This window comes from Sinohyriopsis cumingii, chromosome 17 (genome assembly GCF_028554795.1).
Source record: "Sinohyriopsis cumingii isolate HCF-2022 chromosome 17, ASM2855479v2, whole genome shotgun sequence".
In the NCBI taxonomy this organism is placed as follows: Eukaryota; Metazoa; Mollusca; class Bivalvia; order Unionida; family Unionidae; genus Sinohyriopsis; species Sinohyriopsis cumingii.
In genome coordinates this window covers 40,911,388-40,925,378 of record NC_142977.1, presented here as the reverse complement: position 1 = coordinate 40,925,378, position 13,991 = coordinate 40,911,388, and the positions used below count along the sequence as shown (strand labels likewise).

At 36.7% G+C, this 13,991-nt stretch overlaps 1 protein-coding gene across 6 annotated transcripts in view; it reads left to right on the top strand.

Moving 5' to 3' along the window:
• LOC149778480 (uncharacterized) overlaps positions 1 to 13,991 on the top strand; it is a 119,961-nt gene that overhangs the window by 39,800 nt on the left and 66,170 nt on the right. For all 6 annotated transcript variants that reach the window (XM_089939348.1, XM_089939350.1, XM_089939349.1 and 3 more), the window contains exons 2-3: positions 5,751 to 5,928; positions 12,490 to 12,591. In XM_089939348.1, the coding sequence (XP_089795474.1) occupies positions 5,751 to 5,928; positions 12,490 to 12,591 (280 nt within the window). The remainder of the gene's footprint in view (positions 1 to 5,750; positions 5,929 to 12,489; positions 12,592 to 13,991) is intronic.

The window sequence follows — 13,991 nt, the reverse complement described above, 5'->3', positions numbered from 1 at the left end:
AAATTTTAATTAATATATTGCAAGATTGAATAGTCCCGCCCTTATGTCAGAATAAATGTCCTAAAACATGTAACTAACTCCCAATCAATATACATGGGTTTTTGCCGTATCTTCAGTGTTGCAAGAAAACCGCTATTATTATTGAATTGGATTAGGATTATTAACAGATTTAAAGAAACATGCGAAATTATTATACAAAATATCTCAAGAAAATTGCTTTGCTTTGCCGTCCTCACCCTAATAAATACCGTAAATTACTGATTCTTTCCCCAAACAGCATTCTTCTTCTAATTCTGTCATGCTCATGCCGGCTTTTTCTATGAGACTTTTTTTTTAAGCCTTAAATGTATTTTCCGTTTTCGTCTAGTTTTGAATCTAAATACTTAGATGACCGGTCCATGCTGACCAAAGTCGTTTTCATCTGAATAATTAGTTCGATGAGCAGTCAATGTAGATCAGAATTTTTTTTTTGTTTTATTTTTATTTAATTTTTTATTTTTTTTAATTTTTTTATTTCTTTTTATTCAAGAAAGAATGTGGCGGTCATTTTAGTTGAGGTTTAAAGAATAATTGAGATTCAGCATTATCAATAACTTTCATAGAATTGAAGACATGATTGTCAATATTTTCGCAGCTAACAGTTGCATTTAATCTTTTAATTAAATCTGTAATATTGTTTATAATATCATTTAGACTTATTTAAGTTATGCTTAATTAGTTATGCTTAATTAGCAACCATTACCGTTCTCAGAGATTACAACTGATCCATTCTGTTGCGCGTTTCAAATCTACCATTAATGTTTTCTGAATATAAACATTCCTAAAACTTAAAAAAAAAATTAATTTATCATTTTCTAACTTATTTCCAGCTGTGTCATTAGTCATCATTATTACAGCTTATATCAGAGAGAAATACAAGTATTTGAACAACACTTGCCTTGATGTCGTTGTGTTAAATTAAGTCATTTTATTTGTACGATTTTATTTATAATTTGCACATATTTGTTTATCGAAACTATAAATACATGAACATGATGTCATTATATTATTCAGACTTTCCAACACCTATCTCCACTTCCAACTCAACAAAAAAAAACATTCACCTGGCAATGGTAGCATAATTTGGAATCATAGCAATCACTATCAGGAACGGCAACTCGTCCGAAACGCCTTTTTTGTGAATGGAGTCTATTTTCATGAGTGCATGCGAAATTGGGTTCAATATATCTAAGGTATAACCAACAGATAGCTGAACAAACGGAAGTCTCTCAAGTGCGAAAATTTGGTTAATGATCTAATTTACGATACCCTATCGCAGATCCTTCCGCATGCCAAGTTTCATGAGAAGGGGTAAGAAATAAATCGCTGAAAACACAAAAGTTATTCAAGCGTGACAAATATGTCACAGTGACATTGTTTTGATATGGTAGGAGTACTCACACTGATCTGCATCCACATTACAGTTTTCGTAACAGTATGCAAAACAGACCCTAGGTTACTGAGGGTGTAACAAACATACAGCTAAAAATAAAGTTACTCTAGCAGGTTATATACTACATTGACCTAGTAAGTGTGGGTGAAGAAGGGTCTAATATATTGAGTGTATAATGAACTGATTGCTGAAAAGTCAAAAGTCTCTCAAGTGTGAAAGTTAGGTAACACTGACCTAGTATTTTTTAAAGGTTTGGTTAATTTCTTTTACTAGCTTCATAAATGTTGGTAAATTAGGGTCTGATATATTGCGAATGAATACCAAAAGGTTAAGGGGCCCCGAGTGGCCGAGTGGTCTAAAGCGCTCTTCGTTACGGATCACTGCCATCTCACCTCTGTCTGCGGCGGTTCGAGTCTAGGATTCAGCCAATGTAGGTATGTGAGAAAGCTTGCCAGTAGCCTCTCGTGGGTCGGTGGTTCTTTCCGGGGTTTTCCTGGGTTATTCCTCCACCATTAATACTGGCCGCCATGTATAGCCTATCGTGTGCTGAAAAATGGCGTTAAACCCCACAATAACAATAACCAAAAGGTTAAATTGCAAATGTCATTCAAGCGTAAAATTTGGGACACGTAAACTAATTATCGTGTGATTGGAAGTATTCAGGTAACAATGTTCATTAAGTGTACGTGAAATAACATTCACGATATTGAGGATGTCGGCGAATTGCTGGAAATAGAAAAGTCACTCGACTGTGAAACTTGTCAAATTTACCTTTTTGTGGCTGAGTTATCGCGATGCAAGAACATACAACTTTTGATGAATGTAGGTGAAATAGGGTCCAAGAAATTGGGGTGTAACGAACAAATTACTGAAAATACAAAGGTCTTTTAAGAATGCAACTGTCTTAATTTTGGTCTTCCTGACATATAATAAAATACCAATGTTAGGGGCCCCGAGTGGCCGAGTAGTCTAAAGCGCTCTCCGTTACGGATCGCTGCCATCTCACCTCTGTCTGCGTGGGTTGGAGTCTCGGATTCGGCCAATGTGGATATGTGAGAAAGCTTGCCAGTAGCTTCTCGTGGGTCGGTGGTTCTTCCCAGGGTTTTCCCGGCCGCCATACATAGCCTATCGTATGCTGAAAAATGGCGGTAAACCCCACAACAACAACAACAACAAATACCAATGTTCATAAGTGTAAGTGAAATAATGTCATGGATATTGAAGGAGTGACGAAGTATGGAGTGGGTAACAACAAACGAACACGCAAACAAACGTGCAAAACGGTATATCCCCTTCATATTTACTTGGCGACGGGAACAAACGGGAGGGATCAGAAGAAGCATTACTCAGGGGGTACTGTTCTTATCTTTACGTGAATAATGTCGTTTAGTGCATTTATGAGAACTGAACTTTGCTGGAAATTTATAAATGACATGAACGTTTTATAACGAATCAATCTGAATGTCTTGTCGCTGTACCGCTGTTGTCTGACGTAATCTATGTTGAAAGGAAAAACGACCATGTGAATTGCATTTGCGCACGGATATTTTTCTACATCCCTCACGTGTGGCATACATTGTTTTGTTCAAACCTTTCCCATTAAGTGGACTGGCCTATTTTATTTATGGCATATATTTTATTTATGTCATGTTAGAAATACTATCCTCGCTTATAAATTTTTCAGTATATGTGTTACTAGTTTTGACATGTGTGAAATTCGTTAAAATTAATAAGATTGATTGAACCTTTATAAATATCTAAATATAAATATCATAGATGTCTGCCTGCAAACAATATTAGAAAAAGGTAGTTGCTATTATTTATAAGCTAACGATACACTATTTTGGGGTGTTTTGTGGAAGGGGGCTAGTGTTGCAAAATGCTTATTTATTGCTATATATGATTAGTAACTATGACCATAATCACCTGTAACATTAATCATTTATTCCTTCTGATCATTATAAAGTATACGAATTAACGCAATAGCTTTCATTGGGACGGTAGTTCTTGCCGGTGTTTTCCCGGATTCTTCTCCTCCACCAATTATACTGGCCGCAATATATAGCCAATCTTGCGCTGAGAATTGGCGTTAAACTCAAAACAAAAAACACTTCCTGAATTGACTATCATATCAATATGGTGTTTCACTAGAAACGTTCTTATGATGTCAAGTTGGTCCAAAATGAAAATGGTACCGATATGTTGTACAATATAGCCACCATGAGGCCACCTTGAAAATATCGGCACTACTCTTCCTGGATGAATGGTCGTATTAAACTGGAGTTTTGCTAAACAAATTATTATGATGTCTTTTGGTCCTAAACGAAATGGTGCCATTTATACGTTCAATGTATCTTGAAAATAAACCTTGTTATCACTTTTTCTCTTGACTGAAAGGTCATATCAGCATAAGGCTTTCACTACAAGATTTCTAATGATGTCTAGCTTGTTTTTAATGCATATGTTGCGCTTTCAAATTTTAATATGGATGCCACATTGCCCATCTAGAAAATCTAATTATGACTGATTCTAGACGGCTGTCATCCGACATTGTGCTGTCACCAAAAGATTTCTTATGATGTCTAGTTGGTACTAAATAAAAGTGTTGCCGGTGTGATATCGAGTATGGCCACCTTGGCACACATCTTGAAAATCTTTTTATCGTTACTTCACCAAAACTGGAAGTCAAATCAACATGTGGTTTCCACCAGCAGAATTTTGTTGGTCCTAAATGAAACTGCTGTCACGCTGACATCCAATATATGCACCACGGCATCTAATTTGAACATATTATTGTTTTGCTGAAGAATATCAGAGATGGTTACAACCCTCGATAGTTAAAACAAGGAAATAGTATATCTTTAGTTCCAGGAAAGGGGGCCCCGCGTGGCCGAGTGGTCTAAAGCGCTCTCCGTTACGGATCACTGCCATCTCACCTCTGTCTGCATGGGTTCGAGTCTCGGATTCGGCAATGTGGGTATGTGAGAAAGCTTGCCAGTAGCTTCTCGAGGGTCGGTGGTACTTTCCGGGGATTTCCCAGGTTCTTCCTCCACCATTAATACTGGCCGCCATATATAGCCTATCGTGTGCTGAAAAATGGCGTTAAACCCTACAACAACAACAACAACAAGTTCCTGGAAAATTCATACAGCGTCAGTCCCTTCGAGCGATTCTTTTTAAAACCGACTGTGATTTGGCTGTATACGGGATCTAGGCGATATATGCAGTCGTCGCTCAAGGCACGGTTAGATTCCTGAAGAAATTGTAACTCTATAACCTCTTTGATAATATCGATTTCATTTAAATTGCGTTCATCGTAGTGTTTGCATGCGTATAATGTTGGTTCCAGTTTTCAGTTAGCTATATAAATGACAATACAAAACTTGTAATTCGTATATATTCTGTTATGCAGTGAATTTCTAAATAGAATACCACGGGGTCTAATAATGCAACCGTGGATTACTTTCCGCTTGTTTGGAGAGTAGGTCTCTTACATAAGCAAACGTGTGTAAGACAAAGAAAGAAAAACAACACAACTCCAAACATTCAAGAGTATCCATCCTTGGTTTATGTACCTATATAAAAAAGACAGTTTGTACAGTTCACGTTAACAGAGGAGATCATATATCGACACTGTCTTCGTTCTGCAAATCTGTACTCTTTTATTATGATGCTATCGAATTTTTGCAGTCGGATTTTCTGCGGAAGGTAAGTGACGATAAGCAACGGTAGTGGGACGGCATAGACGTACGTCAATTAATCCAAATGACAACTGCAGCTGTTTTATTATTTTCAAGATATACATACAAATACCGCCATTCAAAGTTGTTTAAATTAAGCTATATCCTCTTAGTTTTTATTTTTTTTTAGGAAACGACTTTTCATTCTGCTGACAATTTATTGATTGTTGTTGCCAAACACGCCAGCATATTTGAAAGGTCTCATCTCTACTTCATCCCTTATTTCGTTCCGACACTCAGATACTGTTCCAGTTGTCACTGTTCGGGAAAGAGAGAGAGAGGTGTGGCGGAAGACATAAGGTGGGATGGGAAGAGAAGGTCGTGGGTGGGAACAGAGGGAGCGGGCGTGGGAAGAGTTGAGTCATGATGCTGCTTCATGTGTTTTCAAAATGTCAGAAATATTGTAATTATCCGTCTGTAACTCGATGTATCACTCATAATTGATACACAAACTCGAATCTTGTAACTATTATCGACGACGGATCTATGTGCACGTGACATTCCTTCAAAACGTCATATTTGAAAAAATATTGATCTGCATTGTCTCTAGTGCTGATAGTGAATTAATATTGTTACAGTATCACTGAGAAAGCTGACGTCAATGACCGCCGGAACCGGAAACACGACATAAATCTCATAGAGATTATGGAGAAGCTTGCCGAGCTCAGATCAGAAATAGCAATACTTCGAGACACGGTGGAATCAGAGAGAAACGGTAACCTAGTGCTCCGACATGACATAGAAGTACACAAACAGGTGGGTTGTTTCACGTTATTAACCTATAAATGGATTGATCATTACTCAGCTTCTTTATTCGAATTTTTATTACAAGCAAGCACACATCATATATTATGGCCACCTTCACGGTTGATACATTTTACGGCATAAAGCTTTTGCGTTGGATGGGAAATCAAATAGGGGATCTGTAACAGGCGGCGATGACAAAACATTTAACGTTCGAAAATGGAGCACAAAATGCCTCATATCTATAATCATACCATCAAATTAAAATAACTGGGCAATGGTTCATTCCATTCGAGAAATGGAAGATTTTAATAGTTTTGACAATTGACAGGAAATATAGTTCTTGTCCACGTTTTGCCATTTAGCGAATAGGCCAAAGGACCTAGCACATGACCATATTACACAGTACGCTACGAAGGCACTAATTTGATGTATGTTTGCGCCATATGCAAGCTGTGTCACCTATCAAGAAGATATTTAGGAATGGGTTGAACCCAGGGAACATATCAAACTGAAAAGAAGGGAGACTATCAAAACATGCTCATAGTAATGGTGGAATCTTCGATGTAACAAAAACAAATAACTGCCGTATAACGACTAGCATAAACAACCAATATCAAGACGAACATTTGGGAAGGTGTGAACAATTAATGAAGAAAGAACTTAACATATTGAACAATAGCTACGTAAATTACGTTCTGATATGGAAAATATATTTTTTCAATATCCCAATGGCAATACTCTTCGCCTAATTTTTTTTTTATCACAGATGACATTTTCGTGTCTATGTTAGGTGATAATGATGATGAGCGAATCCAACGCTAGGCAGTTTCATCTTCATGGTGGTCACTCGCTTGTTTCTTCATCAACCTATTGCAATTACCTAAAATCTCCTGGAAGCATCCATGCTGCCATCATGAGGTTCTTTCGTCGTGATCTCAGATTGACACTACTGCTTTGATTAGGTTCATGATTCTATTTTGTTTGAAGTGTGCAAACCTTGCCTATTTCATATTGGATCAACTTGATAGGTAACTCAGCACGTGCTCTAGCAAATAGATCTTACTGTAGCAATATCAGTTTCACGTTCTTTCTTATGCTTGTTTTTATATACCCTAATACAGTGATGTCCAACCCGCGGCCCGCGGGCTGATTTTAAATGGCCCGCCAGAGCTCAAGCAGCTATTTAGTCGTTGCTTTTCAGTTTTCTGCTGCGGCCCTCTGCTTCAAGAAAAACATTTTGCAGTGGTGGGCCAAAAAGGTTGGACAGCACTGCTCTAATATGACAACGTAGTTGCTGAACTTTGTCATAATAGCCTGTGACATTCGTGCTAATCTGGGACCAGATTATACAGCCTCCTTAAGTAGTCCCTCATGTAACACATCTAGCGCATCAGTTTCTTCTCGCAATATACTTGACTTTTCACACCACATCTCCATTATGCATTATAATGTGATACAACTCTAGGAACGATGTGAAACCAACAATTTAAGTTACATCAACAACTTATTTATTTCTCTGCAATACAATATGAAGATTCAAGAAACACTTACAGTATTGTGAATTAAATCCGCAATAATCCTAAACAAAATTTTCTCAAAGACCTTCCTCTTCGTAAGGCTTCTGGTCCCGATGGTCTACATAACTATATTTTGCGTGAGCTATGTTGTTAACTCTTAAATCCACTTTGTTCACTTTTTAACCAGTCTCGAAGAGAATCAACCTTTCTAAACATTTGAAAAGAAGCAAACGTTTGCCCTTTTTTTAAGTGCGACACTTTCATCGTATCAAATTACAGCCCAGTATCGCTTCTCAATACTGTTGACAAATTGTTGAAAGACTGCTTATAAAAACATATTTAAAATCTTGCGTGAAAACAACATTCTTTTACCATTCTGGTTTAATTCCGGGTAATTTTACGGTTAATCAATTAGCATACCTTTTTGATACGTTCTGCAAAGCAATTGATTCCGGTTAGGAAATTGGAGTTGTGTTTTGCGACATAAAATGGTGAGTTAAGTAACGATTTTGACCGAGTGTGACACAAAGGACTTGTTCACAAATTGAGAGCTACTAGAATCACAGGAAGCCATTATAAATTTGTTATCTATCTATCTCAAGCGCAGACGACAACGGGTGATACTTCCAGGGTTGTTTTCAGAGTAGGTGTGTATTACAGGTGTGCCCCAATGATCCGTTTGAGGTTCGTTTCTATTTTTGATATACATAAATAACATTTTATTTGATATACATTCCACTGTAGGTTTATTTGCAGATGAGACAAGCCTCTTTCTAACATCAGATAATCCCGTCGTAACCGCTCATAACTTCGAATCAATCTTGAAAAAAAGTACCCAGTCAGCAAAAACCAGCTTGTATCTGTCAACCTTTCTAAAACTGAATCCCTGACAATTTCTAGAGAAATTGATAAACTCTTCCAACCACTACTATATTTGCTCAACCAAAGAATTAAGTAAGTTGACGTGCAAAGACATCTTGAAGTATTTCTCTCCTCATAGCGCAAACAGACTACATAAATGGTAAAACAATGGTCAGGATTTAATGTGATGTTTAAACTCAGGTTCCAACTTAACAGGAAATCCTTAGAAATTGTTTACGTCTTTTATACGACCTATTCTCGAATATGGTGATGTGGTTTGGGACAAGTGCACTTTACTAGATAAAAGAGAACTCTAAAAAAAATGCATAATGAAGCAGCCAGAATTGTGACTGCAAATTAGGATTTATTGAAGCGCTACACTAAAAAATAGGATGGAAAAGATCCAGACAACAAAAACAAAAACTTACACTCTTATATACAAAGGCAACTGTCCTCATCCCTAATTCCATCTGCTACTTGTGATATTACTTACTATGCCTTACGTAATGTAAACAATTTCCAGTTAGTACAGGCTAGAACAAGTCTTTATTACAACTCGTTTCATTCGTTCGCTGTTATAGAATGGAATACATTATCTATGGAGACTCGTCAAACAGACTCCATTAATAAATTCAAAAGCACATTAAATACTCGAGACACTTATTTTCCCAGACACTTTTATTGGGATAGAAACAAAATTCTAATTCTTCATCCCCGACTTAGACCAAACTGCAGTTCACTTAATACAAATTTATTTATAAAGAACATACTCAGACAACCCCATTCTATATGTAGATCTCTAGAAAGCAGGCGACGCTTCGGGGCCCCGAGTGGCCGAGTGGTCTAAAGCGCTCTCCGTTACGGATCACTGCCATCTCACCTCTGTCTGCGTGGGTTCGAGTCTCGGATTCAGCCAATGTGGGTATGTGAGAAAGCTTGCCAGTAGCTTCTCGTGGGTCGGTGGTTCTTTCCGGGGTTTTCCCGGGTTCTTCCTCCACCATTAATACTGGCCGCCATTTATAGCCTATCGTGTGCTGAAAAATGGCGTTAAACCCTACAACAACAACAACAACGATTCCTTGTTTTCTTTCGTTTATTAAAGCATGGAACTGTTTCAGTCCCCCATAAGATTTGGTAATATAACTTTAAATACCTTCTTGTATGGTACTACAACGCTTCCGTATGAAGTAAACATCAGCATTTGCGATGCTGTTCATAAATTTATAGGAAAATCAACGAGATTTACTATAGCGCACCAGATACTTAACGCATTCACTTCCACGGGTCATAAACAGCTGCAAACATGATTTTTGTCTTCTTTTATTAAATGATTCACCGTCGTCTCCGCAACGACTCACTCTAGAAGTAAGCACTTATCATTTTTAATATCACATTTTTTGTTTCATTTTGGTTATTTGCGTATTTGTTTTTGGCCTTCCCTTTTCTGTATTCCTCATTTTCTAAACTTTCTACACAATGTTTGATATATTTTAATTGACAGTTTCTCCTATTAACTTCTTTTTTTTCCTCTTCTCTCAACTTTCACCAATACCCTCCCTGTTCATCCTTCTGCTTTATATACCTTGGCTAAATGTTAGTGGTGAAGCAAGAGACTCTACACTTCGACTATTTGATATTTTAGTTTTTGTTAATTAAAACTTAAAATCATCCACCATATATTCATATATATTGACAATGTTTGTACCGTAAAAGGAGAAGAACATTATAAGTCATTGAGTTTCGTTTTAATCCTTTACGTACTTTACTGTACCTCTTGTAATCTCCAACTATAAATTTATGAAATAATTTTTTTATAAAAAGTTTAAACTAACGCTAAGCACTTGGAATTATGGGCCCTAATTGCCGGGTAAAATGAATGCTGAATACTCATATGTATATAAACGTTTATAAACGAATAATTGTGGTTCATCCTTGCATTTCCAGCTATATTATTCATATTTGCTACATCATTTTCTAGATAAGATTATTTATTCCCTTTTAATGTACAATCATTTAAGCTTACATTTGGACATTATTTGCATGTGAGTTGTCTTTCTTTTGTATTGTTTGACATATATGAATCTGTAATTTTTATTGTGGGTGGAATAACGAATAAATGAATGACTAAATGAAAGTTATGTACTTGACGAACAATATTAAAACTTACACGCCTTAACACACAAACACATACAACGCATGCGCATGTAATAAATTAAGCACATGTAAGAAGGGGGGGCAGTGATTTGGATTTTTAACGTAGCTTTGACATTTTTGCAGTCATATCGCTATGATGTCTGCACTGTGGCAGTTTATAGTGATGTCACGCACTGAGACATCATGACACAGATATGTAGCATCATGTCCCGCCCAGTCGCATTATCCTGACACCAGGCCGACCAGTCCTAACACTAAACTCGTAATGCTGAGCGCCTAGCGGGGCAGCTGTTAGTACCATTTTTTAGTTTTGGTATGACTCGGCCGCGGTTCGAACCCACGACCTCGGTAAGAAAGGTACCGCCTGAGAATAATAGCATACATACATGCATACATACATACATACATACATACATACATACATATTGGAAGCATATAAAACCTGTAAGATCAGTACCGTCTCAAAATAATTAATGGTCGAAAGAGTCCACATGGGAGTTCAAGATTTGTATTGGCCTAACACTCCTATTTGTCTATACATCTGTATGTTCTCTGCTATAACGACCCAAGCTCTGTTAGACTACTTTGACATTTTCTATATACAAACTTGACACACATACACATGCATAGCATACGCACGAGCACACCCATAATTTATATTAGCACGAACATATATATTCAAGCCATTGCTCACGCAAATTAATATACGCCATTACTAATCACATATATCTATATAATACTAAATTTAGTGATGAACTAAACTCAGGAATTATTACTGTAATTTGCAAATCGTTGTCTCGTAACACGTTTTTTTTTTTTTTTTTTTTTTTTGCATGTATGTCGACAGATGTCTCCCGAGGGAAGAATAATAATTTTGATTGCCTAACGCGAGAGTCTCACTAGACCGCGACAGAATATCTACTCAACTGCCTAAGCTCAAACGCTAGATATGGGTCTGTAGTTTAATAAAGCCGTATTTACTCGTATCACACACGCGACACGAATTTCATTTCTAGCGTTCAGCAGAGTTAAAGGGCTAAAAATATACACGTTCTTACAACGAGTGCAAAACAGAAACAAGAAAAGCAATATATTCACGTCTTTAACATGTTTACATTCGAGCGTAATGATTTCCAAAATGAACCATAAGGCAGGAAAGTAGCATTTTAGGCCGGTGTCCTCTTCATTCACTGCACCTGACCCTCCCTAATAAACCAACAAGCAAATCCTATCCATGTCGTAAGTGGAGACGAGAGCCACAGTTACTCGTGCTTAACCTGTCATGGAAATCAACATGTATGCTTTCCAATATTAATTTGTGCACGAATGGATACTGATTATATCTTTAAAAAAAACAAAAACAGCGTAGAACGATGATAATTTTCCTTTCACGTTGTCAAGATCTTAACTGTAACCTGTGCATAATTTCTACGGTGTTCTATGGGATCTCGTCATATGACATGCCATCTATATGTGTTTTTATACTATGCAGATTACAAATCATTTCACGTACACTACTGCTTGGTATTCTAGAGGACCTATTCATAAGCTTATTATGCACTGAAAAGAGGTGATTACATCTTCATGAAATTTTGTTTATATCTATATCGAGAAAAAAAATATAGTCGCTGAAAGGGAACATCAACTTCATAGGGAGGGATACCGGCCCGGAACAGTGGCATGTGTTTACGTATCTTAACTAAGAAAGTAGCCATATATTTGTAGTGTGATCAATAACTAAATACGCGCATTTCAAGTTTTTCATAATTGGAAATAATAAAATGTACGTGTTTTGAAACACGTATAAATACTTGTTCCATGGCAACCATTCTAACTTGTACTATCGTTGGATGTCAACTACTCCATAGTTCAACTCTTCGTGATTACGTTCGGAGTTTAGGACTTGTTTACCCGGTCTTTTAATGCTATCATCATTGCAGTGTATTCCATTTTGTATTTGGTACCTTCCTAATTTGCTGTCCCATGTTAATTACTGTACGCTGTAAGCTGCATGATTAACGAATCCACATTCTTACAGGAATTACTCCGACAGATTGAAGTGCAGAAGACCGTTATTGAGAGGCAACAAGAAACTATTATACAAAAAGAACTTGAGGCATGCAGAAAAGAGCGCGAACAGGTAAATGCGTTCATGTAACTTGTTTATTGTAAAAATTTTGTACTTAGCATCACGGCATCAGACTTGAGTGTCACCAACCGAGCTTATATCTGGAATGTTGAATCAATCAATCTGGATGACATTTTAGTTTGACTTAAAATTTACCAAGTAAAGGCTTGATTTTGGGATCCAGTCGTGAAATTTGAATTGACGCAAACTTCCGCTTCAGGCTTTTTTTCTGGGTTCTTAGAGGTCATAATAAAATATAAACTTTTTGCCCTAAAATGCAAGAAAATGGTTAACCTAACCTTTGCAGAATTGTTTGATGCAAATATTAAAATGATGCAGTTGGATTATTGATAAAAATGAAATAATATAATTTTACTATAATCGTACCATCCAAGATTCCATGCTTCCAAAAGAAAGACGTAGTTGCCAACAAACGGTTGCATGACAACCGTCATAAGACTTTTACTTGAATACTGCAGTCAATAATTTGTATGAAGAGGAGATTCTGGAGCAAAATCTGACATGCAGACATTACTTTTTATATTGTACAACTGAAACATATCTATCTGTTTCTTGCTACAAATAAGACATACAAAATACTGAGCCTGTTGTTGAAAAAAAACGTATCAGCCATTTTTGTTTTTGTTGAACATTCTGTAGGCATGACATGATGCGTTAATTGTGTTGTGTTACTGTGACCTGGAACATTATAGAGGTATATGGTAGCGAAGGGTAATGTCAAAGTGTACAGTCTGGTAGAATTAAACGCCTTCGATGAAGCAAGTTTGGTTGAACGATTGGCCGATAATTAATTATTTCACATCAAATAATATTACAATTGGCTACACAGATTGCAAATAACGTGTGATGCAAGCACATGTGTGCTTGACGAAGTGGAACACGTTTAACAATTAATAATCCTTTGAATTTCTGGCTAGTTATTGAGCGGTTAATAGTTGCTTAATGTGACAGTGAAGCACTTAGGAACGTTGCACCAGATGCATGTGTATATATATATATATATATATATATATATATATATATATATATATATATATATATATATATATATATATATATATGTGTGTGTGTGTGTGTGTGTGTGTGTGTGTGTGTGTGTGTACGTATGCATGTATGTCTGTGCGTGTAAAAGTGTTGCAAAGTGTTGTAATAGTGCTACAAAGTGGTAGTACACAGTGCAGATATTTTATACCCCCGCACAATGGGGAATGTTTGCTATTATGATGTCCGTCCATGCGTCTGTTTGTTTAATCCCTATTTTGTTTTCGCACAAAAACTCAAGTTCTCCGTCATCTACAGTTACCAAACTTAGTAAAATAGCTTGCATTTGGATAACGTGGAACAATCTCATTAATGAAGTCGAAATGTCAACGGTCATGGTAACTGTGGCT